Below are 27,175 nucleotides of genomic sequence, written 5' to 3'. Positions count from 1 at the left end.
TGAGACTCAGTGAACTTACGCTTGTGAGCAGACATAGTGGAAGGTGAGGAAACCATTGCGAAGAAATCCCCCATGATTACCGGCGTCTCCGATGGCGCGCTCCTCCCTTGTGGGGGCCCTCTCTGAGGGCACTCCCGCCTTAGGTGATTGTTCACACCTCAGGTCACACCTCCCGACAAACGGACGGAGGGACCAATCGGCACTTTCGGAAGGTATCAGCTCGGGTAATCACACCTCCCTGGGCCTGGCCGTTACCAGGGGGTACCGACGTGTCCTACCTGTCTACCCGGGGTGGGGAATTACGCATTACCCAGTCACCGGCTACGCACAAAAATGCGTGGGTCGGACACGCACAGGGAGGAAGAAAGAGAAAGAGAAAAACAAAGAAAGAGAAAGGAAAGAAGAGAGGTCTCAAATGCCGCAGCGGAGAAAAGGGTAAAGAGAAGAGGTAAGGAAAAGAGCAGGATAAGGGAAGAATGAAGACATACAAGCAGAGAAGGCGAAGAATGCATTACATTTACGAGCGTCCGTCTCCGGACGTAGGCACAAACCATACTCCCAGAGGGGGAGAAAGGGAAGGAAAGAGCCAGAGGTGAGGGGGGGGGGGGGGGGGGCGAAGATGGGGGATAGGGAAGGATGCGGAAAAGGAAGGTATGCAGCCCGGAAAGGAAGGAGGGCCACATTAGCTCGGGGTCCCGTGCTCTCTACGCACGTATCCACAAAAGAGTTGTGGACCCCCTGGGGGGAGAGGGAGGGAGAGATAGATAGAGAGAGAGAGATAGAGAGAGAGAGAGAGAGAGAGAGAGAGAGAGAGAGAGTCGTATGTCCAACAACAGGTCATAAGGGGTGGGGGGTGGGGGGGGCAAAGTAGCTTGTAAGATGCACAGAAATGTTACGCAATGCAGAGACTACTTGATCAATGAAGATAACAATGGTACAAGAAGCAGAAATACACACTTTTTTTTTTTTTTTTTTTTTTTTTTGGGAGCCATTGGGTACTGTGTCCAAGAAATATATTAAGGCAGGAGAAGACTTTGCGGATAGGATTAGGAAGTTGAGTGTTCACATCTACAAGGTATCACAGAATGACATGGTGAACAAAGTGGTGCTGCAGGAGAACAAGCAGCAAGCACTTTATGCTTTACTCAGGGGTTTGGTACCAGAGATGTCTAGGACAGTACATATGGGAGATGGGTTTAGATTGGTGCTGGAGTACAAGGAAGCTGACATATAAATAGGGATGGGGGACCGATGACGTCTATTTCCTTTGAACGTGAAGTGCTGTGATTGTGAATGAACGCGACAAATACAGAGGCAGTGCTACCATGGAGAAGAGGTGCAGTTAATAGGCAAACAATTTAATGGGAATGTTAGTAGGAGTGGTGTAGATCACCGACATTAGAGTAGGTCCAGGGGGAAGGAAAGGTCTCACTAACCTCAGGAGGGAGCACCAGGGGTACTAACAGGAGTTCCCAGTAAAAATAAGTTTCTGTAAGAATGAATGCAGAGACGGAATTTATCATAATAGGTGTGATAAATGGTAGGAAATATAAAGTTTTGTTGGACAAAGGGTGCCTGCATCAGTGGCCTCAAGAGAATTTGAAGGAAGCAGGCACTGGGACCCACCACGCTATAATTTGTGTGGGATAGAGTTTAGTGATATACAAATATTGGGGTCAGTAGCCATGAGTTTTTTTGTTTGAGGCAACCAGGTTTAAGCAGTGTGTAAAAGTGGTGTCTCGTGTATGTGTGGGGCAACAGTACAATCCTAGGATTGGGTTTCCTGCATCAACATCACACCATTATTTACCTTCGATCACATGTGGTAGAACTTTGTGAGAAAACATCCCAACTAGGGGAAGCTGTTGTCAATGTCGATCAGCCATGTGGAATTTATAATGTACAAACAAATCCAGTTAAACTTTGAGCAATGATATTAAGGCTTAATTTGCCTCATTATGTGTCAGGAGGCACCAGAAAGTCACTATGAATGAATGTTAAGCCTCAAAATTTCACCAGTTGGCATGTTATGTGTAATAGCAACTGCTCACGGGTAGCAAAATATTGAATGTGGTGAGTTGTATGTTGAAAAACAGTCTCGTAGGTGTGCATGAAAAGGACAGAGGCAAAGTAGAGCCCGCCAATGTGAATAATTTTGACGCCAAAGAATTTAAGTTGTCAAAGGGAACATTAAATACTCCACTAGAGTTTCCAGATGAAGAGGATTTCCAATCAGGGTGTGTTGCCTATGATGGGACACAAGATGCTGCTACAACTGCATTTCACGGGAAATTGAAGCGCTTAAAAGTGACAGAAAGGACACAGATGGAGAAACTGTTGCTGGAACTCCAGGATTTGTTTCTCCTGTAAAGGCCATTGCCTGCTACACCAGTAATACAACACAAGAGTCTGACAGGAAACAAAGCATTGGTTTAGAAACAAAGCATTGGTTTAAAAACTGGAGGCTGTACAGAATTCCACGACTGCTGCAAACCAGTTTCAGAGGAATTTATAAAATCAACAATTTTGTGTGTGTGTGTTGAGGGGGAGGGGGGGTGCGCTTGGTCAGGAATTGTGATTGTACTGAAAAAGACTGAACAGCTCAAAGAAATGTCGGTTTTGTTGTGATTACCGCCATTTGAATAGCAAGACTACAACAAAATGCCTACCCAATTCCAAACATCACAGGAACTAAAACAAGCAGAAAGTTGTATATGTTCAGTAAACTAGATAAAAAAATCAGTAACGCCATACTTCCAGCTGAGGGCAGGAGTATGTAGAGGAACTATGCCTCAAGTTTAAAAGAATAGTTGACCATGCACTGGAGAGAAGTGTACCCAGTACAATAGTTCATAATGGGAGGGTCCCTCCATGGTATAAAGTCACTGTAAAGAAATTTCTAAGGAAACAGATATCACTGCATAATAGGTGTAAAACATGGCCCATGGCTATAGACAAAGAGAGACGTTGAATGAAACATGTTTGGCTGTTAAGAGAACAATGTGTGAAGTCTTTGATGACTACCTTTGCAAAATTCTATCAAAGCAAAGCCAAAAGAAATTCTGGCCATATGTAAAGGCTGTTAGTGTCACCAAAGTTAGTGTCCAGTCCCTAGTGAATGAGACAAGAACTGAAATTGAGGGTAGCAGAGCAAAAGTTGAAATGCTTAATTACATCTTCCAATGTTCCTTTACAAAGAAAAATCCAAGAGAATTGCCCTAATTTAATCCCTGTACAAATGAAAAGAAAAGTGAAATGACTATTAGTGTCAGTGATGTTGAGAAACAGCTGATATCGTTGAACTAAACAAAGGTCCATGGCCTGATGGTATCCCTATCAGAGTCTATAGAAGATTCACAGCTGAGTTTGCCCCTCTGTCAACTATATTCCAGTGGAAATTTGTCCGAGGGATTTACAACAGAAACATCTATCATGTGAAACCCAACTCGCACTTTTCTCACGTGACATACTGAAAGCTTTGGATCAAGGCAGCTGATGCAGTATTTTTTGATTTCCAAAAAGTATGACTCAGTAGCACATCCACACTTATTGTTGCCAGACTGTAGTCACTGTGTGTGTGTGTGTGTGTGTGTGTGTGTGTGTGTGTGTGTGTGTGTATTTTCAACGAAGACCTTCTTGGCTGAAAGCTTATTTTGTGACAGTCTTTTTGTTGTGCCAATCAGCAGCTCAGTGTCTCAGTGTCTCTGCTATAAGGTTAGTAGCAATTATCCTTTTCATAATATTGGTATATGGTATTAACATTGTTTTGGATAAAGTTGTATGTTCGTGTTAGGGCAGTTTTTATCGTAAGTTACTGAGACGTGCTCTCTGGAGACAGCAGCCTTCTGGTGGGGAGGGGAGGTTATACTGGTCCCTGTCCCCAGGTTCTCATATGGCATTCCACACAGATTGTGAACTCTGAGAGCGGCATGCTAAACAACACATGGATGCTCTGAAAACTATGGAAGTTGTGGATTACGCAAGGGCCTCAGCTAGCACACTAAAGGATCTGGAAGAATACAAGTTCGAATGTAGGTATTGGATGCAAGACTAATGTTGGTGACATTATTGCAGTCCCTGAGGAATAATATCTGGGACCAGAGAGTGGAGATAACGAGTCTGCAGGAAGCCATCCACCAAGTGCTACTTGGGCAGTTAAGTCCTGTCTCATTGGCACCTGGACAGTATTTGAAAGGATTGACGAAGGTGAAAGGAGAATTTCCACTGGAATTACAGCTTATGGGTTAACCAAGCAGCCAGAACTTGCCATTCTACTACTGCGGCACAACAGTGTGTGTAACGATGGATAGCACACAATTGTATGTATCGGTGGAAATAGTGGTGGCAGGCAAATGTTAGGTAGTAATGCTATGGATTAAGTGTAAAAGGAATTGCAATAGAGTTTTGGGCTCTGTAAAGACCTGAGGAACCCGGTCTTCTCTGTAGGAGAAGTCAGTGTAGTACCACGACCCAGTATTTCTTCACAAAATTATTAGTCTTCAACAGAAGTTAGGAGAAGTTAGGAGAAGTAGCATGGAAGTGCCACATTGCATTGTGTTAATTGCCGAAGGTCAGTAGCCACTAGTGCAGCGACATGCGGGTCACAAAGGCAGACATGCCAGTGATTCACGCAGCAAAGACAGCCAAGCTCAGTGGAAAATAGCACCGCACCGCAGTCACCGTGTAGCAGGTGGAGATGTGTCACCACACTATGGCGAGTCTCTTGTGATGGCAACTTGAATAGGTGCCAGGGTTTAGTGAAACAAATGAACACCAGACACATGCAGATAAGTCTGGATTTTAAGGCAAGGATCACTTATCACTGAAATCCAGCAGTCCCAAAGTGATGCCAGAGCAATGCTGGACAGTGAGATGACTGGGCTCCACCACCGGCAGAACTGAGTTTGAGACCGGGCTGCCCTTGCCGTCTATAGTAAGTCTTTCATGGGACTCAGTGTCATCGCCCTGCCACTGATGCTGTACCCCTAGCAGGACTTGGCACCAGTGCCAGCCACCGGCCGACTTCAGTCCATGGGCAGCTAGTCGTACCTTGCACACAGCTGTCTTGGTGTTCAGTTGTGGTGACATAAACGGGGCGAGGGGCTGCTGGGCCTACACAACGCCATGGGAAGTAGTAATGAAAGTCTCCAATAAGGAGCCAAGGGACCGTCTTTGGGTAGGGCGGAATCGCAGCACAACAAGACAAGCTGCTGAGGTCTATGCTCATGGCCAAGAGACTGCCAGCCTCAGCAGCAAGAGAGACTTGCTCAGCAGTAACGCCAGGAGGAAGCTGCCAACCATACAACAGTCGCAGCCAGAGTCAGCAAGCAGAGGCATGCCTGCCTCGCTACGTCATGTAACGACATCAGTAAGGTTCTTTGTAGCTCTCAAGTATTTGCACTGGCCCCACAAACTGTCACCACCACTCACTCATTCCCAGCATGCTAAGAGAGATAGAACACAAAATCAGACAGGACGTGGCTGGAGAATGGAACTGGTACTGTCATTCTTATAGGAAATACTTAAGGGTTCATCTTAATAAATTCACGGCTGTAGCAAACCTGAATCTGGGTAGTCAAATAAAGCAGATACTGATTCCTCCCAAATAAGTGTCAAATGCCTAAATCGTTGTGTCATCTCACTTGGTAGAAACCTTTGGTTAATCCTGTTTCTATATCAACATCTACTTCTTCATAGAGACTCTGCAAGCCACCGTGCAGTGCGTGGTGGAAGGTACCCTGTACCACTATTAATTTCTTTTTCTGTTCCACTCACAAATAGAGTGAGGGAGAAAAAGACTATCTATATGCCTCCATATGAGCCATAATTTCTCAAATCTTATCTTTGTGGTCCTTACATGCAATATATGTTGGTGGCAGTAGAATCGTTCAGCAGTCAGCTTCAAATGCTGGTTCTCTAAATTTTCTCAATAGTGTTTCTCAAAAAGAACATTGCCTTCCCTCCCGGGAACCCCATTTAAGGTCCTGAAGCATACTCGTAACACATTTTGTTCAAACCTACTGGTAACAAATCTAGCAGCCCAATTCTGAATTGTTTCGATGTCTTTGATGCCTGGTATGGATCCTGAACACTCAAGCAGTACTCAAGGATAGGTCGCACCAGCACCCTATACATGGTCTCCTTTACAGGTGAACCAATCTTTCCCAGAATTTCCCAATAAACTGAAGACAACCATTCGCCTTCCCTATCACTGATCTGACATTCTCATTTCATTTCATATCACTTTGCAGTGTTACACCCAGATATCTAAACAATTTGAGTGTGCCAAGCAGGCCATTAGTAATACTGTAACCGAGCATTAAAGGTTTGTTCTTCCTACTCATCCATATTAACTTACATTTTTCCACATTTAGAGATAGCCGTCATTCAGAACAACAACCAGAAACTCTGTCCAAGTCATCTTGTATCTTCCTACAGTCACTCAACTTTGACACCTTGCCGTACACCACAGCATCATCAGCAAACAACCGCATATTGCTATCCATCCTCTGCACGCAGAGAACAACAGTGGTCCTATCACACCTGCAGCTATTAAATATGGAGGCAACTACACTGGATGGAATGTAATACAACTTATTTTATTTTGTTAATTGGTTTGTCATTCTATGACCAGGAATCATGAGAATCGATTATGTAAATACCTTAGCTAACCAAAAATGGGACAGATGTGGTCACCAAGCAAACTGCTTTCCTGCATGGTAATTTCTGAGTTCCCAATGACAACTCCCTTCAAGCAGCATTAAAAAAGGCTGATAAAATTCAGTATTTTCATTGACTGCTTAATCATCTAATTTTAATAAAGTCAAACATACGCAATTTATTTTACAGTAGAGAATCTGTTACAGATTGCCTGTGTCACCAACAGTGAACCAAACTAATGCAAAGAAAGAGAAACAGTACCAAATTTTTCAGATAACAATGTATGAGCTGCATGCTTCCATTCCACACCAAACAATAGCTGTATGACATCTATAAAGATTGCCCAATACCACATTAATTATGTTCATTTATATATTGCTGCACTACTATTTAAATGAAAATTATGAATTGTTTTTATATTTCTAATACTCACACATTACTCTGTTGATGAAAGTTTTCAGCGATGCCTGTCTTTGATTTGGGGTTACACGTGTGTATGTTGCAATATCTTTCATCACTCTAAAATCATTTCTCATTTCATCAGTAAGTCCAGTCATGAAGCTCAACTCAGGTATGAGACATATAAGCTGTTCAGTTTTCTACACAGTACAAAGACAAACAAACTTTAGTGTCACTTTAGAATTTCTGGTACAATAGAACAATCAACTAAAATTAGTTCTGCACAAAAAGGTAATGACAATGTAAGGTCTTTTTAAATTTATACAGCAAATAAAATTTAAACCTTCAGCAAATAATGTACGTGAATTTAAGAGAAACACTGAAGTTAATTTTTTCCGCACATGAACCGCAATTGTGAGCCCTGAACTGGGCTGCCGATGCAGGAGATGAACTGCCGCAGGTGGGGAAGGAAACGGTAATTTGGATGCTCTCAGAAGGACTACGAATGTGTGCAATATAACTGGCGAGCAGTTGTGCACGTCGGATCCGCAACGGAGGGACTCTGGCCTGCAACGGAGGGACTCTGGCCTCCACCAGGACACTGGTCACCAGACTCGTTCTAAAAGCTCCCGTCACTAGGTGAACGATACAGTGGTGCACTGGCTCAAGTAAACGCAACACTGAGGGTGCCCCCGAACCGTAAACCAGGCTCCCAAGTCAATGTGGCATTGAACAAGGGCTCTGTAAAGCTGCAGCAGCGTAGGGCAATCTCCACCCCAGTTAGTGTTGTCAGGCAGCGGAGGGCACTGAGGTGCTGCCAGCACTTCCGTTTAAGCTGACGAAGGTGAGGTAGCCAAGTCAACAGGGCATCAAAAACCAATCCTAAGAATTGATACATCTCCACTACAGTGAGTGGTTCGTCATTAAGATTAAGTTCTGGTTCCGGATGAACTGTACAATGCCAACAGAAGTGCACGACACACGACTTTGCGACTGAAAACTGTAAGCGGTGGACTATAGTCCTTGACTGCGCTTTGTGAATGGCTCCCTGTAGGAGCCGCTCAGCAACACCAGTACTGGAGGAGCAATACAAAATGCAAAAGTCATCCACATACAGAGAAGGGGAGACTGACAGCCCTACAGCTGCTGCTAGGCCACTAATGATCACTGCAAATAGACACACACACAATACGGCACCCTGGGGAATGCCATTCTCCTGAATACGGGGGAACTATGGAAGGCAACAACTTGGAAACGGAAAGTACGGAGCGACAAGACGTTTTGGATAACAATCGGGAGCAGGCCCCGGAGACCCCACTCATACAATGTGGCAAGGATATGACGTCACCAGGTCTTGTTGTAAGCTTTACGCAAGTCAAGAGAGACGGCAACCTGGTCTTGGCATCTGGAAAAGGCTGTTCGGACGGCAGACTCGAGGGACACAAGATTATCTGTGGTAGAGTGACCCTGGTAGAAGCCGCCCTGACATGGAGCCAGTAGGCCACATGACTCCAGGCCCCAACCCAACTGCCGACACACCATACGTTCCAGCAGTTTACAGAGAACTTTGGTGAGGCTGATGAGCCGATAGCTATCCACATCAAGCAGATTTTTACCGGGTTTTAGCACCGGAATGATGGTGCTCTCCCACAACTGCGACAGGAAGACGCCATCGCATCAGATCCGGTTGAAGATGGCGAGGAGTTATTGCTTGTAGTCAGACGAGAGATGTTTAATCAACTGACTGTAAATCCGATCCAGTCTAGGAGCTATGTCGGGGCAATGTGCAAGGGCTCTGAGGACCTCCCACTCTGTAAAGCGGGCATTATAGGGTTCACTGTGGCGTGTAGTGAACGAGAGGACTTGACTTTCCATCGGCCGAGGGTGCGAAAGGCTGGGGGGGGGGGGGGGGGGTGTAGTTCTCAGACACAGAGGCTCTAGCACTGTGCTTTGCAAATTGCTCAGCAACCGCGTCTGTGTTAGTAGAGAGCATGCCATTGATGTTAATGCCAGGAACACTTGTTGGGGTCTGGTGCCCAAAAAGACGTCTGATCTTTGTCCAGACTTGGGAAGGTGACGTATGGCACCAGATGGTCGACACGTACCTCTGCCAACACTCGGTTTCCATTGTTTTATAGGCGGGCAAACGCGGGCACGGAGCCACTTAAAGGCTATTAGGTGCTCTAGGGAAGGGTGCCGCTTAGGTCACTGTGGAGTTCTCCTATGCTCTTTAATTGCCTCAGTGACTCATGGCGACCACCAAAGGACTGCCTTTCGCCGGAGGCACCCTAGAGAACGAGGATCGTGTTTTCTGCTGCAGAAGTGATCGTTGTAGTGACCTGCTCTATCACGACATCAACGGCACCGTGTCTGCCTTGTTTAAAGCCCATCTGGGCAGGCGCCCATGGGCACAATGCTGGTGGAGTGACAGGAAGGTGGGGAAGTGGTCACTACTACACATATCATCATGTGCTCTGCAGTGTATAGATGGGAGAAGTCCTGGGCTGCAAATTGATAAATCAATGGCCGAGTAATTACCATGAGCCACACAAATTGGTGGCAGCCGTAGTATTTAAGAGGCAGTAAATTTTCGACATCTCTGCCACGGCCAGTAAGCATGGTGCTACCCGACAAGGGGTTATGGGCGTTAAAATGTGCCAAAAGTAGGAAAGGTTAAGGAAGTTGATCAATCGGTGCAGCCAATACATTCAGGGGTACCGCACCACCTGGAGGGAGATATACATTGCTGACAGTTATTTCCTGCATCATCCGTATCCTGACAGCCACAGCTTCAAGATGAGTTTGAAGGGGCACAGGTTCACTACATACAGAGTTCAGGACATGAACACAAACTCCACCTGACACTCTATTATATTCACTACAGCTCTTGTAAATCCCCTGTAGCCGTGAAGGGCATGGGGCCGCATTGCCGGGAACCAGATTTCCTGGAGGGCAATGAAGAAAGCAAGTGTAAAGCTTAAAAGTTGCCATAGCTCAGCCAGTTGGTGGAAAAACTGCCACAATTCCACTGGAGGATGATGTGATTGTGAGACTAAAGGCATGAAACACTCAATGAGGCAGGCAGTCTAAGCCTCAGGGTCACCTGCTGCCAGCGACTTATTTCCTGAACAGGCTATATCCATTGTGTCTGAGGCTCTGGCAAGATTTAGGTCCTCAGCGGACGCCAGAATCTTCACCTCATCCTCAGTTTGTAAGCAGTGTTGGTGTAGGTGCCACCACAATTCCCTTGGTTTTGGGAGTCTTCTTTCTGGATCTCTCTCGCTGATCCCTGGGTTTCTCCGGGACAGAGGATGATAATGAATCCCTATGACCAGCAGCTTTTGGGCACTTCAGCCACTGATGGGTGTCATCTTTCCCACTATCAGAAACGTGGAAGTGACCCAAGGGACCCCTTCCTAGCGAGAGGAGCCAACGAAGGCTTACACTTCTCCGACAGAGAAGTGGAGACTGGTGTCTCTGATGGTTGGAATGACAGAGCTCCCAAGGTAGGTGGTGCGACTGCAACAGGGAGGGAAGCGGCCCCCCACCATCAAGGGGGCAGGCGTAGTCTTCCGGCTCTGAGAGCCGACTGGAACTCGTGGAACTGGTGGGGGCTACAACTCTTCTCGTAGTGATGGCATACGAGGTGGTCATAGCCACAGGATGTAGACACACAAATTTCCTCTTAGCCTCAGTGTAGGTCAGTCGGTCCAGGGTCTTGTGTTCCATGATTTTCCTATCTAGCTGTAAAATTCTGCAGTCTGGTGAGCAAAAGGAATAATGCTCTCCTCAGTTGACACAGATGGGAGGCGGTGCACATGGAGTATTGGGATGGGATGGACATCCACAATCCTGACACATGATGCTGGAAGTACAGCAGGAAGACATATGGCCGAACTTCCGGCACTTAAAGCACCGCATTGGGGGAGGGATATATGGCTTGCCATCACAGCAGTAGACCATCACCTTGACCTTATTGGGTAATGTGTCTCCCTTGAAGGCCAAGATGAAGGCACTGGTAGCAACCTGATCATCCCTCAGACCCCGATGGATGCACCAGACGAAATGAACTCCTCGTCGCTCTAAGTCGCAGCAGTCGCAGCTCGTCATCGGACTGCAAAATCAGGTCCCTGTGGATTGTAATACCCTGGACCATATTTAAGCTCTTATGAGGCGTGATGGTAACGGAAACATCCCCCAGCTTGTCACAAGCGAGTAATGCCCATGACTGGGCACAGGATGCCATTTGGACAAGCCCTCCACCTCCCCAAACTTGTCCTCTAAATGCTCTACAAAAAACTGAGGTTTCATCGAGACAAAGGAGTCCTCAGGGCGAATAAGGTTTGCTGCCACCCTTAGCCTGGCATTCCTCCCATGGTGTGGCCGGGGAGGTGAACTATTTAGGATCATACTTCCTTGTATTGTACTGAGACTTTGAACTCTTAGACACTGCTGGCATTTGATCACCAGCAAGTGATGACATGGTATGCTTCATCGCCTATCATCCACCCTGATGCTACCCACTCGAACCACGGGTCCTCCCCATGGGCACCACCCAGCCGCAGCAAAGACCAGCTGGCAGGATGGCCCTTGCTGGGAGTCCTGAGGCCCCAGGGTGATGAGCATCTACTACTCGACATACGTGGGGAGTTAACGGTGTAGGAATCAGCACAGCAATCCCTGTGTAGTTAAGGGGCTACAATCAACAGAGTACATGGCAGCCCCACCACAACGGACTGGACACTGTGCTGGATATGAGGTGCAAGGAATTCCACGGTCATCGTTGGTGCAGAAAACAACACTGCATAGTGGGTGGAAGAAAACACACCCAGGAAGGTGGCCTTGCCCAAAAGATGGAGGATGAGCGGAACTGCAATGCCTCGACGAGAAAGTGGGCTGATGATCTCAATGCACGATGGACACGATGCACCGTGTAAGGCGCCCTTCCCTAATTGGCTCGCTCTTTGGGAAGGCTACAAGGGACCACTAAATAAAGGCTGAAAGGTGTGAGACTCCTTTTTGTCGCCTCTTACGACAGGGAGGAATACCTCAGGCCTATTCTGGCCCGCAGGGGGTAACTAGTGCCATCAAAATGTTGCCAGTCACCAGTAACATGCACTTTAGGGTAAAAACATAAAAGAAACCAAGCGATATTTTACTGTAAGAACCAGAAAAAAAACTTTAAACTTCTCACAAAAATCAATTACTGCTTGTATGAAACTTCATCATATGACAGTGGCTTAACCATTCCCTATTCGTTTTCACAGATTCAATGACAAATCCACCACTGTGCTGGAGTACTGTTGCTGCTAGAAAATACTGATCACAAATTTCTTCAGATTTATTTTTTCACAATTCTGATGATGACATCAAATCAGTGTTGTGCCATCAGTTGTGTGATTAAGTGAGAGATTACTGCACATCTACAACTACTCTTACAATCAGTTGGTAAAATAATTCAAGGCTGGACTAGAAATAATAACTTCGCACGATCGCAAAGTAGTGATCAGAGCAGAGAAAAGACCAGCAGGTGAACATGAAAGATGCTTCAATGCACAGACACTGAATGAAGTTGCCATTGTGGTTGTTGGCAAAAATTATGTGTCTTGTGACATTGTGGCTTAATGGCATGATGGTGACAACCTTCAGCTTATCTCCGAAACCCATCGTTCTTACAATGCATTACAATACCCGCTGATATATTTTCGAGGAAAAGATGGATACCACTTTTTTTATCAAGATGATTAATTCATTAACCAGTACAATTCATCCATTAACCAGTATGATGATTAATCCATTAACTGGTACATAGACATATTGCTAATCATGTTTAAATTTGATTCCTAACAGAAGTTCATTGTACAGTCATAGGTCAAGAAACAAACAAAAAGGTCAGTATGATATAAGCAATGTACATGGACTGGGCGATGGTGGTGGACAGAGAGGGAGAGGGAGTAGGGGGGTGATAGAGAGAGGAAGTAGGGGGGTGATAGAGAGAGGAAGTAGGGGGGTGATAGAGAGAGGGGAGAGGGGGGATAGAGAGAGGGGAGATGGAGAGAGGGGAGAGGGGGGATAGAGAGAGGGGAGATGGAGAGAGGGGAGAGGGGGGATAGAGGGGAGAGGAGGGATAGAGGGAGGGGGGATAGAGAGAGGGGAGAGGGGGGATAGAGGGAGGGGGGATAGAGAGAGGGGGGATAGAGAGAGGGGGGATAGAGAGAGGGGGGGATAGAGAGAGGGGGGATAGAGAGAGGGGGGATAGAGAGAGGGGGGATAGAGAGAGGGGGGGATAGAGAGAGGGGGGGATAGAGAGAGGGGGGGATAGAGAGAGGGGGGGATAGAGAGAGGGGGGGATAGAGAGAGGGGGGATAGAGAGAGGGGGGATAGAGAGAGGGGGGATAGAGAGAGGGGGGATAGAGAGAGGGGGGATAGAGAGAGGGGGGATAGAGAGAGGGGGGATAGAGAGAGGGGGGATAGAGAGAGGGGGGATAGAGAGAGGGGGGATAGAGAGAGGGGGGATAGAGAGAGGGGAGAGGGGGGATAGAGAGAGGGGAGAGGGGGGATAGAGAGAGGGGAGAGGGGGGATAGAGAGAGGGGAGAGGGGGGATAGAGAGAGGGGAGAGGGGGGATAGAGAGAGGGGAGAGGGGGGATAGAGAGAGGGGGAGGGGTGGATAGAGAGAGGGGAGAGGGGTGGATAGAGAGAGGGGAGAGGGGGGATAGAGAGAGGGGAGAGGGGGGGATAGTGAGAGGGGAGAGGGGGGGATAGAGAGAGGGGAGAGGAGGAGAGGGATAGATAGATAGCGGCAAATGAGATTAGGATGTATGTACAATTCCATATTCATATTTAGCAATTGCTTAGCATTGCCGGGATAATTACTCTCTAATATAAAGACGAATATTTTCACCACAATAAACTGAGTCAATTACTTATGCCAACGCCAAAACAAAATTCTATAAGAAAATATCAGAATTACCTCTTGATTCTGCAACCTTTTCTTTACTTTGCTGACAAGCAATGGCTGCTGCAAGTCACTGATATCAAGGCCATACTGCTTCTTGTAGTAATAACAATAAGTAATCTGAAAAAACAACCATGTTGGATCATGCAGGAGAAAATGGGAATCTACAAACTAACCTCAATAAGTGTAACTCTATCATAATTAATACAAATTACTGCAAAATAATTATATTTACTATACATAATTCACACAGACATTAATACAACGAGTAATATTCAACATCCAAATATGTCTCCCTTAACAAGTCTTAGGTGTTGCAAGTATAAACTTCAAGATGATAATGTCTGTGCAATTTCACAAATGCTTGACAAAAACAACAACAGTAGGTGCCACATTAACTCTTAAATCACTTGTCAATAATGAACAGCTCAAGTGTCCACCACAGACTACACAAGATTAATGTGCTAAAGGGGATTTTATATTTCATTAGGAGCGTCACTTGCCATCACAAGCAATCTCTCCGCTCTTATGCCTTCTTATCTAACTTAATATAATTTTCCTCTCCTGCCTGCACCGCTTGCAACTACAAACTGTAAACATGGTCATTAACAGTTTATGTGAGCAATTAGGAAAGAAAGAATTTCTAACAGCTTGACTACCAGCAACATTTGTTTATCATTCAAGACTTCATTTTTATTTATTTTTGAGATGTGTCCTGTAATCAAAATTCCATACACCCAATTTAACTGTTACACATTCCTTTTCATTCAGTTACTATTTTAAGCATCTCTGTGAAAACACCAGACATATTTTTCCATCAATGATGAGGATCTTTCCCACCCAAAATAATGCAAATTAACTATAATTGTTGCAAAGTAATAATAACTTTACAATTTTTCTCAACAGCATGTTGTCTCAACTGTTATTAATAAATCACAGGGCGTATTGTCTCAAGATGAAATTTTTGTCCTTGCAAAAGGAGGAAACTTTGCTATTACACCTACAAAAGTACCAGTCGAGGAGATAATTGTGAACGTAGTAGCAGGGATACAAACCCTCCCCAAAGAAACTGCAAATGCAGTTCGAATCGAAACCACCAGGGTCTTGTGCCGCAGTAAACCTTTGGAAAGTAACCTAATGAAAGGTGAGGGAAGGGCTTTCAGATATTTAAATGCAGACAGAGGGATAGTGGTTCTTTCTTCTGAAAAAGGCAATGCTACTGTTGTTATGAATAAATAGGATTACAGAATTAAGATTTTGGAACTTTTAACATCAGGAGAATATAATAAACTTAAGAAAGACCCTACAGCTAGCATATTAAGGAAAACAAACACACTGATAAAGTCATCTACTTCAATTTAAGAGGAGGAGAAGAAAGGTTTGTTGAAGAGTGAAGCTGTGTGTCCCAGACTTTATGGTCTACCTAAAGTTCATAAGATTAACTTTCCTCTGGGACCCATTGTCAGTGGTCAGTGCTATTAATTCTCCAAAGTACCAAATAGCAAGATATCTGGCAACTTGTTTACAATCACATATTGGCAAAACTGAATCAACCTCATATTGGCAAAACTGATTCTTATGTAAAAGACGTCATTTCATTGAGAAACTTGAGGGACTACTTTTGGCTCCTGAGGATATTCTTGTCAGTTTTCATATAGTTTCTTTATTTACTATGATTCTGCTTAACGAAGTTATGGTTTACATAGCGGATTTTTTCCCAGCAGATCTGACTGCTCTGTTCAGACATTGCCTTACCTCTAGTCAGTTCCAGTGGGATGATGAGTTTTATGAGCAGGATGATGGTGTGGCCATGGGTAACCCATTGAGTCCTACGATCGCTAATTTTTACAAGGAAAAATTCGAACAAATAGCTCTGGAAAAAGTGAAGAAGAAACCATGTCGATGGTACCGATACATGGATGGTACATTTGTGGTTTGGTCACATGGCAAAAAAGCTTTAGAGGAATTCTTTTGTTATTTAAATAGTATACATCCTAAAATCCAGTTTAACATGGAATTGGAGAAAGACAATGCAATATCCCTCTTGGATGTCTTCATTATGAGACCGACTGATGGCAGCTTGAAACATAATGTCTTTCGGAAGGTTACACATACCAACAGATACGTGCATAAGGATTCCAATCATCATCCACAACAGAAAAGAGGTGTAATTAAAGGTCTAGTGGACAGAGCTAAAAGGATTTGTTTGCTGGAATACCTGGACGGCGAGTTAAAACATCTAAAGCAGGCTTTTGAGAAGAATGGGTACTTTAGCAAGGAAATAAATAGAGTTTTGGGACCAAACAACAGAAGGCCTAATGACGATAGGACACAGCGATGGAAGAACACGGTTTCTCTACCCTTCATCAAAAAAGTAATGGATCAAATTGGCAAGATTTTAAGAAAACCTAACGTTCAAATGATTCTCAGACCAACTAAGAAAATAGGCCAAGCACTTCATTCTGTTAAGGATAAACATGCCCCCCCTCTGTCTGCAAGTGGTCTATACAAAATCCTGTGTACATGTGGTAAGGACTACATTGGAACTACAAGGAAAAGTGTGAATACACGGTTGAAGGAACATAAAAGTCTCTGCCGACTAGGGAAAACAGACAAGTCAGCCTTGGAAGAACATGCTCTTCAGTCAGGTGATCACGTAGTGAAATTTTCGGAAACTGAAGTTTTATGTACTATGACCAACTATTATTCACGGCTATATAGGGAAGCCATCAAAATATACAAACATGGGAATAATTTTAACAGAAAAAAAGAAATGTGGCATTTTATTTGTGTTGGCTCGATGGTGATTGTTGTCCCAGTCCGGGTGACATGGAACAGTGTCTGTCAATCACAACAGCTCCGATCGGTAACTGTTAAAAACAAACTCCTCGCTTGGTTGATTAGTTTCAGGCACTATCTCCCTTAGACTGATATCAGCGTACCGATGGAGCAGCATGCCGGAATGTGTGAGCAGCCCTTGTTTAAAATTGAAGCACTGGTGTTCGACGTCTGTCGGTCTCCTTTACTCCGAATCCACAGTGACTGTGACTGTATCACTTGGTACCGCAACAACTCCTTTGATCTGAAACAATTAACAAAATATGCTTCGCGTGTTCGCGACAGGCTGATAAGCTTAGGTGAACTTGGTAACTGTAGCTCTTATGCCCGGTTTGCGAATGAGTGTTCAAACGCAGATAATAGGATATCTTGAATTACAGAGTCCATCACTCAAGCCAATGTAACATCATAGTTTTGCGAGGATGCTGATTTATTAATTAATACAGCATCGTGAAGGTGTCACTACGGTTTAATTCAACAACTAATACAACGAAATTCCAGAGATAAAATACTCTTCGAACCACGTACAGAAAGTGTCGTATTTCAGTGCAGACTTGCTGTTCACTGTTAATAAAATCACTAAATCACCTTTAACTTCTGCGTATTGGAGTTTATTGAACTTCGTAATTATTTAATCCTGCACTGAAAATACACCGCTCTGTCATTCAGGGTCTTGAATCTATTTGCCTCAGCGTTTCTGACTTTGGCTACAGCTTCCGACAACACGGCGTAACTGTAAGTTCTTCGTGATCGCATGTAGCTGTTTCCTACTCAAGGCTAATAATAGAGTTTATGTCGGCGGTTGGTATATTGCTGTGTCCTTTGATGTTCGTGACAATCACAGATCATGAAGGCTAAGCCCCAGCGTTAATCAGGCATCACATGATTTACTCTTCTTCCACATATAATAACTGCTCTGCTGTTATTTTACTTCAGTTCGAAATTCTGACTAGTACATCAAGTCGATACTGGAAAACTTTTAAAACTTCGGATCGGTTTGAAACAATCTAACAGTGTTCAATAGGCTTACTACTATTGCGACATCTACAAGAGAGACTGAATTAACACCTTCATTGCAGTGTTACATTGTAGTCGCAGCGAACTTACAGGTCAATGCGGCTACAACTCTCTTCTCGGATAAATGTTATCTCTGATCTATTTATGGTCTGGACTTTAACCTTCGTAAAAAATATATTTTGAATTATTTATTTGAAGTTTCAGGCTTTGTATCATCTGTCTTTCATTTAGTCCTTTCTTTATAAAAATGTTATTAGTTACATAGTATTCCTGTTAGTGAAACTTGCAATAGTGTCAATTTTGTTGTCAGTAGCTCCCATCAATGTCAGGATAACTAATTTTGCTATTTCTTTTACTACCAAAGGGATTTCATTAGGGTTCCCATATTTGGGGTGGTACAGAAGCTATGAAACTCAGCGATATATGGACAGCGGCACTACAGAATTGATGAGATGTTTTTATCTTTGATTAACTGTGATCGATAGTTATGTTTTATATTTGACAAGGTTTATCTCTGCTATCACATGAAATCCAGACCACACCCACTTTCCACGGGAATTAGGCCGCTCTTTGATGTCCGACTCTTCAATCAGCAAGACTCAGCACAACCAGGAGCACCTCCGAAGATGTCCAACATAGCCTTGGACGAAATGTCGGGGATAGAAGAGTTCCATACAACTGGAAGAGTTCTCAGCAGCTGAAACATTTGGTCGTGAAAGCATTCATTGTATGATGAGGTGACAAGAGTCATGCGATACCACTTAATATTGTGTCAGACCTCCTTTCGCCAGACACAGTGCAGCAACTTAACGTAGCATGGATTCAACAACTCCATGGAATTACCCAGCAGAAATCGTGAAATGTTGCATCTATAGTTGTGTATAATTAAGCAAGAGTTGCCGGTTCAGGATATTTGTGCATGAACTGACCTCTTGATTATGTCTCATGAATGTTTGGATGGAATTCATGTCAGGTGATCTGGATGGCCAAATCATTCGCTTGAATTGTCCAAAACATTCTTCAAGCCAATCATGAACAACTGTGGTCCAGTGACATGGCACGTTGTCATCCATACAAATTCCATCGTTGTTTGGGAACGTAAGTCCATGAATGGCTGCAAATGGTCTTCATGTAGCCGGACATAACATTTCCAGTCAAGTCAACGGCTGGTTCAGTTGGACCAGAGGACCCAGTCCATTCCATGCAAGCACAGCTCACATCACTACTGAGCCATCACCAGCTTGCACAATGTCTCGCTGACAACCTGGGTCCACAGTTTCGTGAGGCCTGCACCACATCCAAACCATACAATTAGTGCTTACCAGCTAAAACTGGGACTCATATAACCAGGCCATGGTTTTCGAGTTGTCAAGGGACCAACTGATAAGGTCGCCAGCACAGGATAGGCGTTGCAGGTGATATCATGCTGTTAGCAAAGGCAGTTAATTTGTAATCTGCTGCCGTAGCCCACTAAAACCTAATTTCATTGCACTGTCGTAACAGATATGTTCATCATATGCCTCACAGTGATTTTTACCGTTATTTCAAGCAGTATTGCTTGACTATTAGCACTGACAACTCTGCAAATGCTGCTGCTGCTGCTGCTGCTGCTACTCTCATGCGTTAAGTGAAGGCCATTGGCCACTACATTGTCCATGGTGAGAGATTATGCTCAAAATCTGGCACTCTCGACACACTCTTGACACTGTGAATCTCGAAATATTGAATTCCCTAACATTTCCCAAAATGGAATGTCCCATGTGTCTAGTTCCAACTACCATTCTGCGTTCCCCCAAGTCTATTAATTCCCATGAGGCGACCATTATCACATCAACCTCCTTTTAACATGAATCATCTGAGTACAAATGACTGCTCTGCCAATACACTGCCCTTTCATACCTCGTGTATGCGATACCGCCGCCGTCTGTATATGTGCGTATCACTGTCCCATGATTTTTGTCACCTCAGTGTATCAGTTTTGGCAATGGTTGCCATTTAAATAATCACAACAACTGTTCCTCAACAATTTTCACCCATCATCCATGCCTGTGTTTACATAGCCGGCAGCTGAGACTCGGTGTATCAGCACTCCGTACAACGCAGCAAGTCGGTACAGTATTATTGCTTCCAACACAGGTTGCCAACGGCACTAACGGCAAAAAAACCTAACACAATTAACAGGATTTAGTGTCAGACTTACTTAAATTGGCTCCTTCCTAATAACGTACCATAAAACCTATCGCTGGGCAGCTAATCGACATCTCCTCTAAATCAAGTGTGAACTCCTCCATTAAGCTATGCTCAGCACGTATCAATTTACTTTCCTGGCAGAATCTTACATTATTCATCTGTTCAGTGCTTTGTCAGGAGATGCACTACTGTAGTCCAATGGATGACCTTGCCACATTGGTCTGTGGTAGACCTCACGTAAGAGATCCCAGTAGGAACTGCAAAGTTGTCTTTCTTATTTTTGCATGTGCAAAATATGGGCTTTATTAGTTTCTTATTTAGATCTCAGATGATCAGGATGTGCCAGCATGTGGTACGAAAGATTTTCTCTGGCCTCTTTCTTGGCTTGTCCCTATGGCTGTGTGTTATCAGCAGCTTATTAATATTGACCCGCAAGCTGCAGCACGTGCAGTGTGACATACCCGTTTGTGCTGCTGGCTGGCATGGTGCCAGTTGGAACATGACCATGACCAATCATTTGTTAATTCTTAATTACTTCTGAGAATTTTCTCTAATTTTTTTTCTTTTTTTTTCAAGTCTGTATATTCTGGAATATCTGATGTTTGTATAAAAGCTGTTCTCCACACCCTGGAGTTCAATTCTGGTTTTACATTGTTGACCTTAATACAAGTGCTTTTAGTGCTAAGTGTTGTACTACACTGACAAGCCTGCTTTCCGATGTGGACTTTAGCATGGTCATGATGTGACATTGTTCGTTGGAGATGCGAGTTAGGTACTTCAAAATGTCTAAACCACCATGACTCCTACAAGTATTACATCATTCCAAGGTCAGTATATTCAGGATACAAATGGATTTCAAAACAATAACAAGTCAGTTGCACATCAGGCAACCGTCAGTGTTTTCCACCAATGCCGCACAGGAATTTGAAAGGATTTGACGTAGATGCCAAATGCAACAGGTGGGATAGTATGATGCTTTTGGCAAATTTTTACTTTTACTTGGAAGGTGCTGCCCAGCAGTGGTTTGACAACTAAGAGCAGCTCAATAGCTGGGATTAATTCCAGGCCAAACTGAAGAAAACATTAGGTGACAATCAGCAATTTGTCTGTTTACCAGAAGAACATAGCCAAATGTCACCAAGAAACAATAGAGTCCTACACAAAATACGGTTTGGCCCAAGGACACATTGTGAATCTGAACATGAGAGAAGCCAACAAACTCTCATATTCGATTAAAGCAATCACAGAAAACATTTACTAGGCTCTTCTGGTGAATATTATCATGGTAACTGAGGAACACATCAAATGGTGCTAGTACATAGTGGAGGGGAGGGGGGGGGGGGGGTAGTTGGATGGTCAGAAAAAAGAAGTGTATGACTGACACCCAAATGTGGCCCCAATGGTAGCTTTGGAAGATCACCATGGTCTTGCCCCTCTCTTCTGCAAGGTAGTAAGAGAAGTGATTCAGCATTTTACGACAGCCTGAACGGCTGAATTGAGTACACAGGAGGTAGCAGGGATGAATGCCAATCCCAAACATCAGGAGATAATAGAGAATGTTGTAGAGAAGTGCACGGTATTAATCTTTAGCACAAATCTCTGCCACTAGTGAAATGCATCAGGAAGTATGGATTCTGCTCATTCTGACATATGCTGCAGCTGTCAAACAAACACCAAGCACCCAATTCAGGCACAACCAACTTCTCTGCCAAGTATAACGCCTGCAGAAGGACTGGGATTTGGAGGATGGAGGACAACATGCCATTCTGTTTTCACTGTGACTGCCTTGCACATGTTAACTACTTCGGAGAAAGAAAATAAATGTTTGAAGACTATCATGCTGCAAGATGCCAACTATCATAATGGGCCATTGGAGACCATTGTAGTCAACCTGTGGGATGAAGACCATTGCCATATCCTGGACAAGGTCAGTCACCAACATGGTGCAACCATTCCCCACCACCATACAGAGATACCAGCCACTGGCTACCCCCTGAATTCATGAAAACTAAGCAAGGTTACAACAAATGGAGATGAGAACGAAACAGATTAAAATCCTCCATGGACCATAGTTACCAAGGCATCAGGAAATCCATTTATATCATCAATGGCAACTTTCTGGTGAGTCAACTCAGGAGCTTCCTTTCCTGTAATGTTCAATGTTTATTGTTGGCAGCTAAAGAAGACTATGTTCCCCCCATAAGAAAGCGATTGTACTGAAAGTTGCAAATGGGAAATATGCCCAGCCAACAGGAACATGTATTGAAAAATAACTGTCAATGACAGTACGCAGCACTTCTAATTTATTGTTTCAGCAGATGTCATATTACTCCTGAGAAATTTCTTGTGAGAATCACAAGCAATCTTTGACTATGAAATATCAGAGCTCTATATGGACAAAGCTATTGCAAAAAGCACACATAAAAAAGATTTCTTGGTGCAGTTGTTTACTGTTGAAGATATTGGTACCCTGCTATCACGAACAAGATGAATTCCAGTCATCAAGCGAGATGCTCAGTGAAACTATGAAACTTTTCTCAACTGCAAAAAGCTACCCAGGCTCACGAAAGAAATCTACTTGCCAGCGACTATCATGAGTGTTGTAAGTGGTCAAGGAGAACTTTACATCACCGGCTGTCACGAACAGCCACAACACATTCCTAGATGTGTGTGCATAAGGTGCCAAACCAGTCTGGGAAGGGCAGCTCAGTGCCATCAATTAAGACTTGCTCCTCTACCACTACATACAAAACAGTGGAGAAAGCTACTATTGAACTGCCAATCGGATCTAGTCTGTCTGGAGAACAATGTCCACGAATGTTACCCATCCTGCCCCAAATTCCGGATGCTTTCAATGAGCAGTATAAGTTCAATGATATATCTTCTCCTGTTCCTCCCTGATTGTCCATCATCCTTCTCTGTCATTCATCCAGACATCCTATGCGAGTGCTGGCCAATTGGTGGATGATCCTAGTGTTGATACAGTGTTTTAACATGGGCCGCTTGGTCTCTTTTCTTTCTCCAAGACTGTAGAGGGTAATGTTCATATACTTTGAAATCCATTGATCAGCCAGAACAATATGACCACTGACCTACTATCGATATAAATCTGTCCAGGCATTAGCACTGTCACATGGCCAGGAACGACTGCTAGTCAGACACACACGAGGCATGTAGTATCAATAGCGTGGTGTCCATGTGTAGAATGGGGAAGGCACACGAGTCTGGAGTCTGACCAAGGGCAGATTGTGAAGACCCAAAGGCTCGGCACAAGCATTTCGGGAACTGCATGACATGTCGGGTGTTTGAGGAATGCTGTGATGAATGTCTTCAACACGTGACGAAACCAAGGTGAAACTATATCCAGACGTCGGGTTCTGCGACCACCCCTCCTTACAGATGCTGGATGTCGTAGACTAGGCAGAATGGTAAAACAGAACAGGCGGTGAACTATAGCGGAACAAATGTCACACTTTAATGCTTGGCAGAGTGGAAGTGTGTCTGAACACATAGTGTACCAAACACTCGTAGTGATGGGCCTCCACAGCTGATGACCCATGCATGTGCCGATGTTAACACCACAACATCGCCAACTATGACAAATGGGCATGTGGCCACCGGCACTGGACATTGGCAAAGTGGCAGAGCCTGCATGGTCTGATCAATCCCAATACATTCTTCATCATGCCGATTCGAGGGCACGAATCTGTCATCTTGCAGGGGAACAGCTCCTCGACACCTGTACTGTGGGACGGGCACATGCTGGCGGCGGCTCCATTATGCTCTGAGGAACATTCACATAGGCATCCATGAGTCCAGTTGAGCTCGTGCAAGGCACCAGATGGCCAAGGAGTATCATACAATGGTTGCAGACCACATACACCCCTTCATTGCGATCAAGTTTCCCAATGGCAGTGGTAGTTTTCAACAAGATAATGCACCATGTCACAGGGCCAGGAATGTGACAATAGTGGTTTGAGGAATACAGTGGCAAGTTCCAATTAATGGGGTGGTCCCCATCTCAACAGATCTGAACCCAATCGAAAACATTTGGGATGTGACAATGAGGCGTCACAGCTAATCACTCCTCTCCCTCCAACTTATCGTATCTTATAGACTGTAAGTCTTAAAAATGGCCATATATTTGATGTCGCAGGAAACCTATCTCTATCTGGCAACACTGTATTCAACCAGCTGCAGCAGTGTACTGATTCAATGAAAATTAGTTGCGGGGACTCACAAGCTTGCTAACACAGACACCCTCCCACCCCAGCATGACAAACACAAAAAGAACACTGTCTAGCCTGTGATGCATCATTGCAGTCTTCAGTGCTAGTGAACTTAAACAGAAAGTGATTTGTGTGATTGGTAACCATACAATATAAGTTTCGTAATGCAAACAAATAAAAGGTATACTTACGGCAGACCAGACAAAGTAATAGCATATACAGAAGGACATGGAAACAGAGCAGCTGAGCTTGATTTCAGCCCTCCACCAACAGAAAAAACCATTCACGATATAACCGCTATTTTAACTGAGAACAATATTATCAGGCTTATTCTCACATAGGAGAGAGGTGATCAATAATATCGGATATAATTAATAGCATTGAAAAAGTTTTAATTAAAATTATCGATACATAATCTCTCATCAGAATAAAGCCCACAGCAAAGTAGTGCCTCAGGGAAATCATTGAGGATTTAACGTGGCTACTTGTGTCTCTAAATTCTACTATATAGACCATGCGTGGGTGTTGTTACAGGGTGTATACGTGGACAAGGAAAAAAAATTCCCGGATTTTTCCCGGATTTCCCGGTTGAAAATACACTTTCCCCTGGATGAAAATGCCCTTTTTCCGTGTTAAATGACAGTATACTTTTCCTCGGCACTGTTAAACTTATCAATCATTGGAATGTTTATGGTTTTCTAAACAGACATAGAATTTACCGGCACTTTAGAAAACGAAACCCAGGGGAAAAAACACGTTTTGGAAAGATCTTTGATGTGCAGCAACATGTACGCTGCATTTCTTCGTTTTACAGAGGTATAAATTCGAATTCCACCAAACACTGCATGTTACTTTCCGAAGCAATGAAATCGAGATTGCGACGGGCTTTTGTAAGCCAGTCATAGCTCATGTCACGTGATCTCGACAGCTGATGACAGTACAAGACACATAGTGTAGTCAACCAATAGCAAGATCACTCTTAAGTAGCGTGAGCACACAAAAAGAAAAGTTAATGGTTTAAATTAGTACACACAGTTTTGATAGAAGGAAAGTCCGCAGCTCATGGTCGTGCGGTAGCGTTCTCGCTTCCCGCGCCCGGGTTCGATTCCAGGCGGGGTCAGGCATTTTCTCTGTCTCGTGATGACTGGGTGTTGTGTGATGTCCTTAGGTTAGTTAGGTGTAAGTAGTTCTAAGTTCTAGGGGACTGATGACCATAGATGTTAAGTCCCATAGTGCTCAGAGCCATTTGATAGAAGAAAAACAAAGCTTTCACCAATAATATTGGTCTCTAAGATTAATAAGCTGCAGCTAAGCTTCCATATATAATGCTTATCATTTTGCGCGTGTTGCACTTTAAGATACATGACACAAATGTGCCAGTAAAATTTTTAATAACGACGTAAATGTCTGATCTCTGGGCTCTAAATTATTCTAGATGGTCGTCCTCAAGGAGTTGATTTTTACATGAGAGTCAAACGCTCTGTGGTTTAAGAAATTCATTGTACATTCTCGCACATAGTTCATCTTGCGTAAAAGGAAATTTACTTTGAAAGTAACACTTTTCAAACCATCATTCACATTATTTTCCCGTGACCTGTTAGAAACTGGTTCGTTTCAGCAGTTGCCAGAGAGCGCCAGCAGGCGTCACCGCGCCAGCGCAGCTACAATGACGCAGGAAGCCCGTATGTTCGTACGTGCGATCTTGCATTATGTCATAAAAGAAACAAGACATCAAAGGATACTTCAGGAGCATCGTAATTTCGTGAAACATACTAAAATGCATAATTTGGCTTAAAGTGCACAATCGTATGTCCAGATTCGGATGTAAATTTTCTAGAGTACCAGTACTGTATTATCTCATGTTTGGTTCTTTATTATGGCATAATGTCATACGAGCTAGAAGATGGAAAATGTGCACTTGAAATGCAGCGAATAGTTGAAACTAGCCAACAGCGTGAGATTAAACACTTCATTTAAAATAAACTGACTTCCTGAGTGCAAAATATTAATAAAAGCCCAATCTCTTTAGCAAACCGACAAAAGTAACTTCATTTTCCTGCAAGGTGATTACTGCTTGATTGTCAGAAAGGTGGAAATAAAACCTGGAACTAACAACATATTTTAGCCTTCCATAATTATGTGAACGTATTTTAATTAATCTGATAGCTACTGGCCACAGAAATCCGTTTTGTTTTCATTTAATGTGAGAGCAATAAACGAAGAGGAAACAGCAAAATCACTAAACGTAAACACAGGTCACGTGGAGACTACCCACCTCCCCACTACAACTCAGACTGCTCTGTGCATCAGCCCTGGATCTACGATATTTCCGAACCGGAGCAATTTAGATAGTGGCGCTCAGCCACACATCTGTAGCCAGAAACGGGAGAAGGTACTACCCATAGGCGACTTAACTGCGCATGCGCAAGAGCCCGCCCACAACTGCTCAAATGAATCAAATGTAAGCAGCTGTCATGCCACACTCATCGGAGGCAATTTGTTGTTAGGAAGCACTGCATATTCTTCCTAAAGCCTTTGACACACTTTGGTTGGCAGACGCTTGTATGAGCACTGTGTTTTGTTGTATATGGCGCAATTCCTTTGCCGCTTAAGTTTTATTTTCGTTTTTCTTCCTCTTGTTAATGTTTTGTTGCTGCAATATTATCCAGCAGACGTGGAATACAGTAATATCCTTTGTTGGAGTATTGGTTCTTACCAGTTAAAATAACAAAAATTTAACTGGTAACTAAAACAAGGTAAAGTTCCCGGAATTCCAAAAAATTCCCGGGTTTTTCCCGGTTTTCTCCCGGACAAAAAAATTCCCGGGTTTTTCCCGGATCTCCCGGGTCGTATACACCCTGTGTTAGTTTTCTTGCCTTGTTTTC

At 43.9% G+C, this 27,175-nt stretch overlaps 1 protein-coding gene across 1 annotated transcript in view; it reads right to left on the bottom strand.

Annotated features, from left to right (window-relative positions):
- The window catches only part of LOC126161750 (piwi-like protein Ago3), a 222,940-nt gene that overhangs the window by 86,967 nt on the left and 108,798 nt on the right, over nucleotides 1-27,175 (bottom strand). Inside the window, exons 9-10 of the mRNA XM_049917799.1 lie at nucleotides 14,032-14,136; nucleotides 7,094-7,259 (exon numbers count right to left, since the gene is read on the bottom strand). Of these exons, the coding sequence (XP_049773756.1) occupies nucleotides 7,094-7,259; nucleotides 14,032-14,136 (271 nt within the window). The remainder of the gene's footprint in view (nucleotides 1-7,093; nucleotides 7,260-14,031; nucleotides 14,137-27,175) is intronic.

The sequence above is a fragment of the Schistocerca cancellata genome, chromosome 2, assembly GCF_023864275.1.
Source record: "Schistocerca cancellata isolate TAMUIC-IGC-003103 chromosome 2, iqSchCanc2.1, whole genome shotgun sequence".
Taxonomy (NCBI): domain Eukaryota; kingdom Metazoa; phylum Arthropoda; class Insecta; order Orthoptera; family Acrididae; genus Schistocerca; species Schistocerca cancellata.
This window is presented reverse-complemented; position numbering and strand designations above follow the sequence as displayed.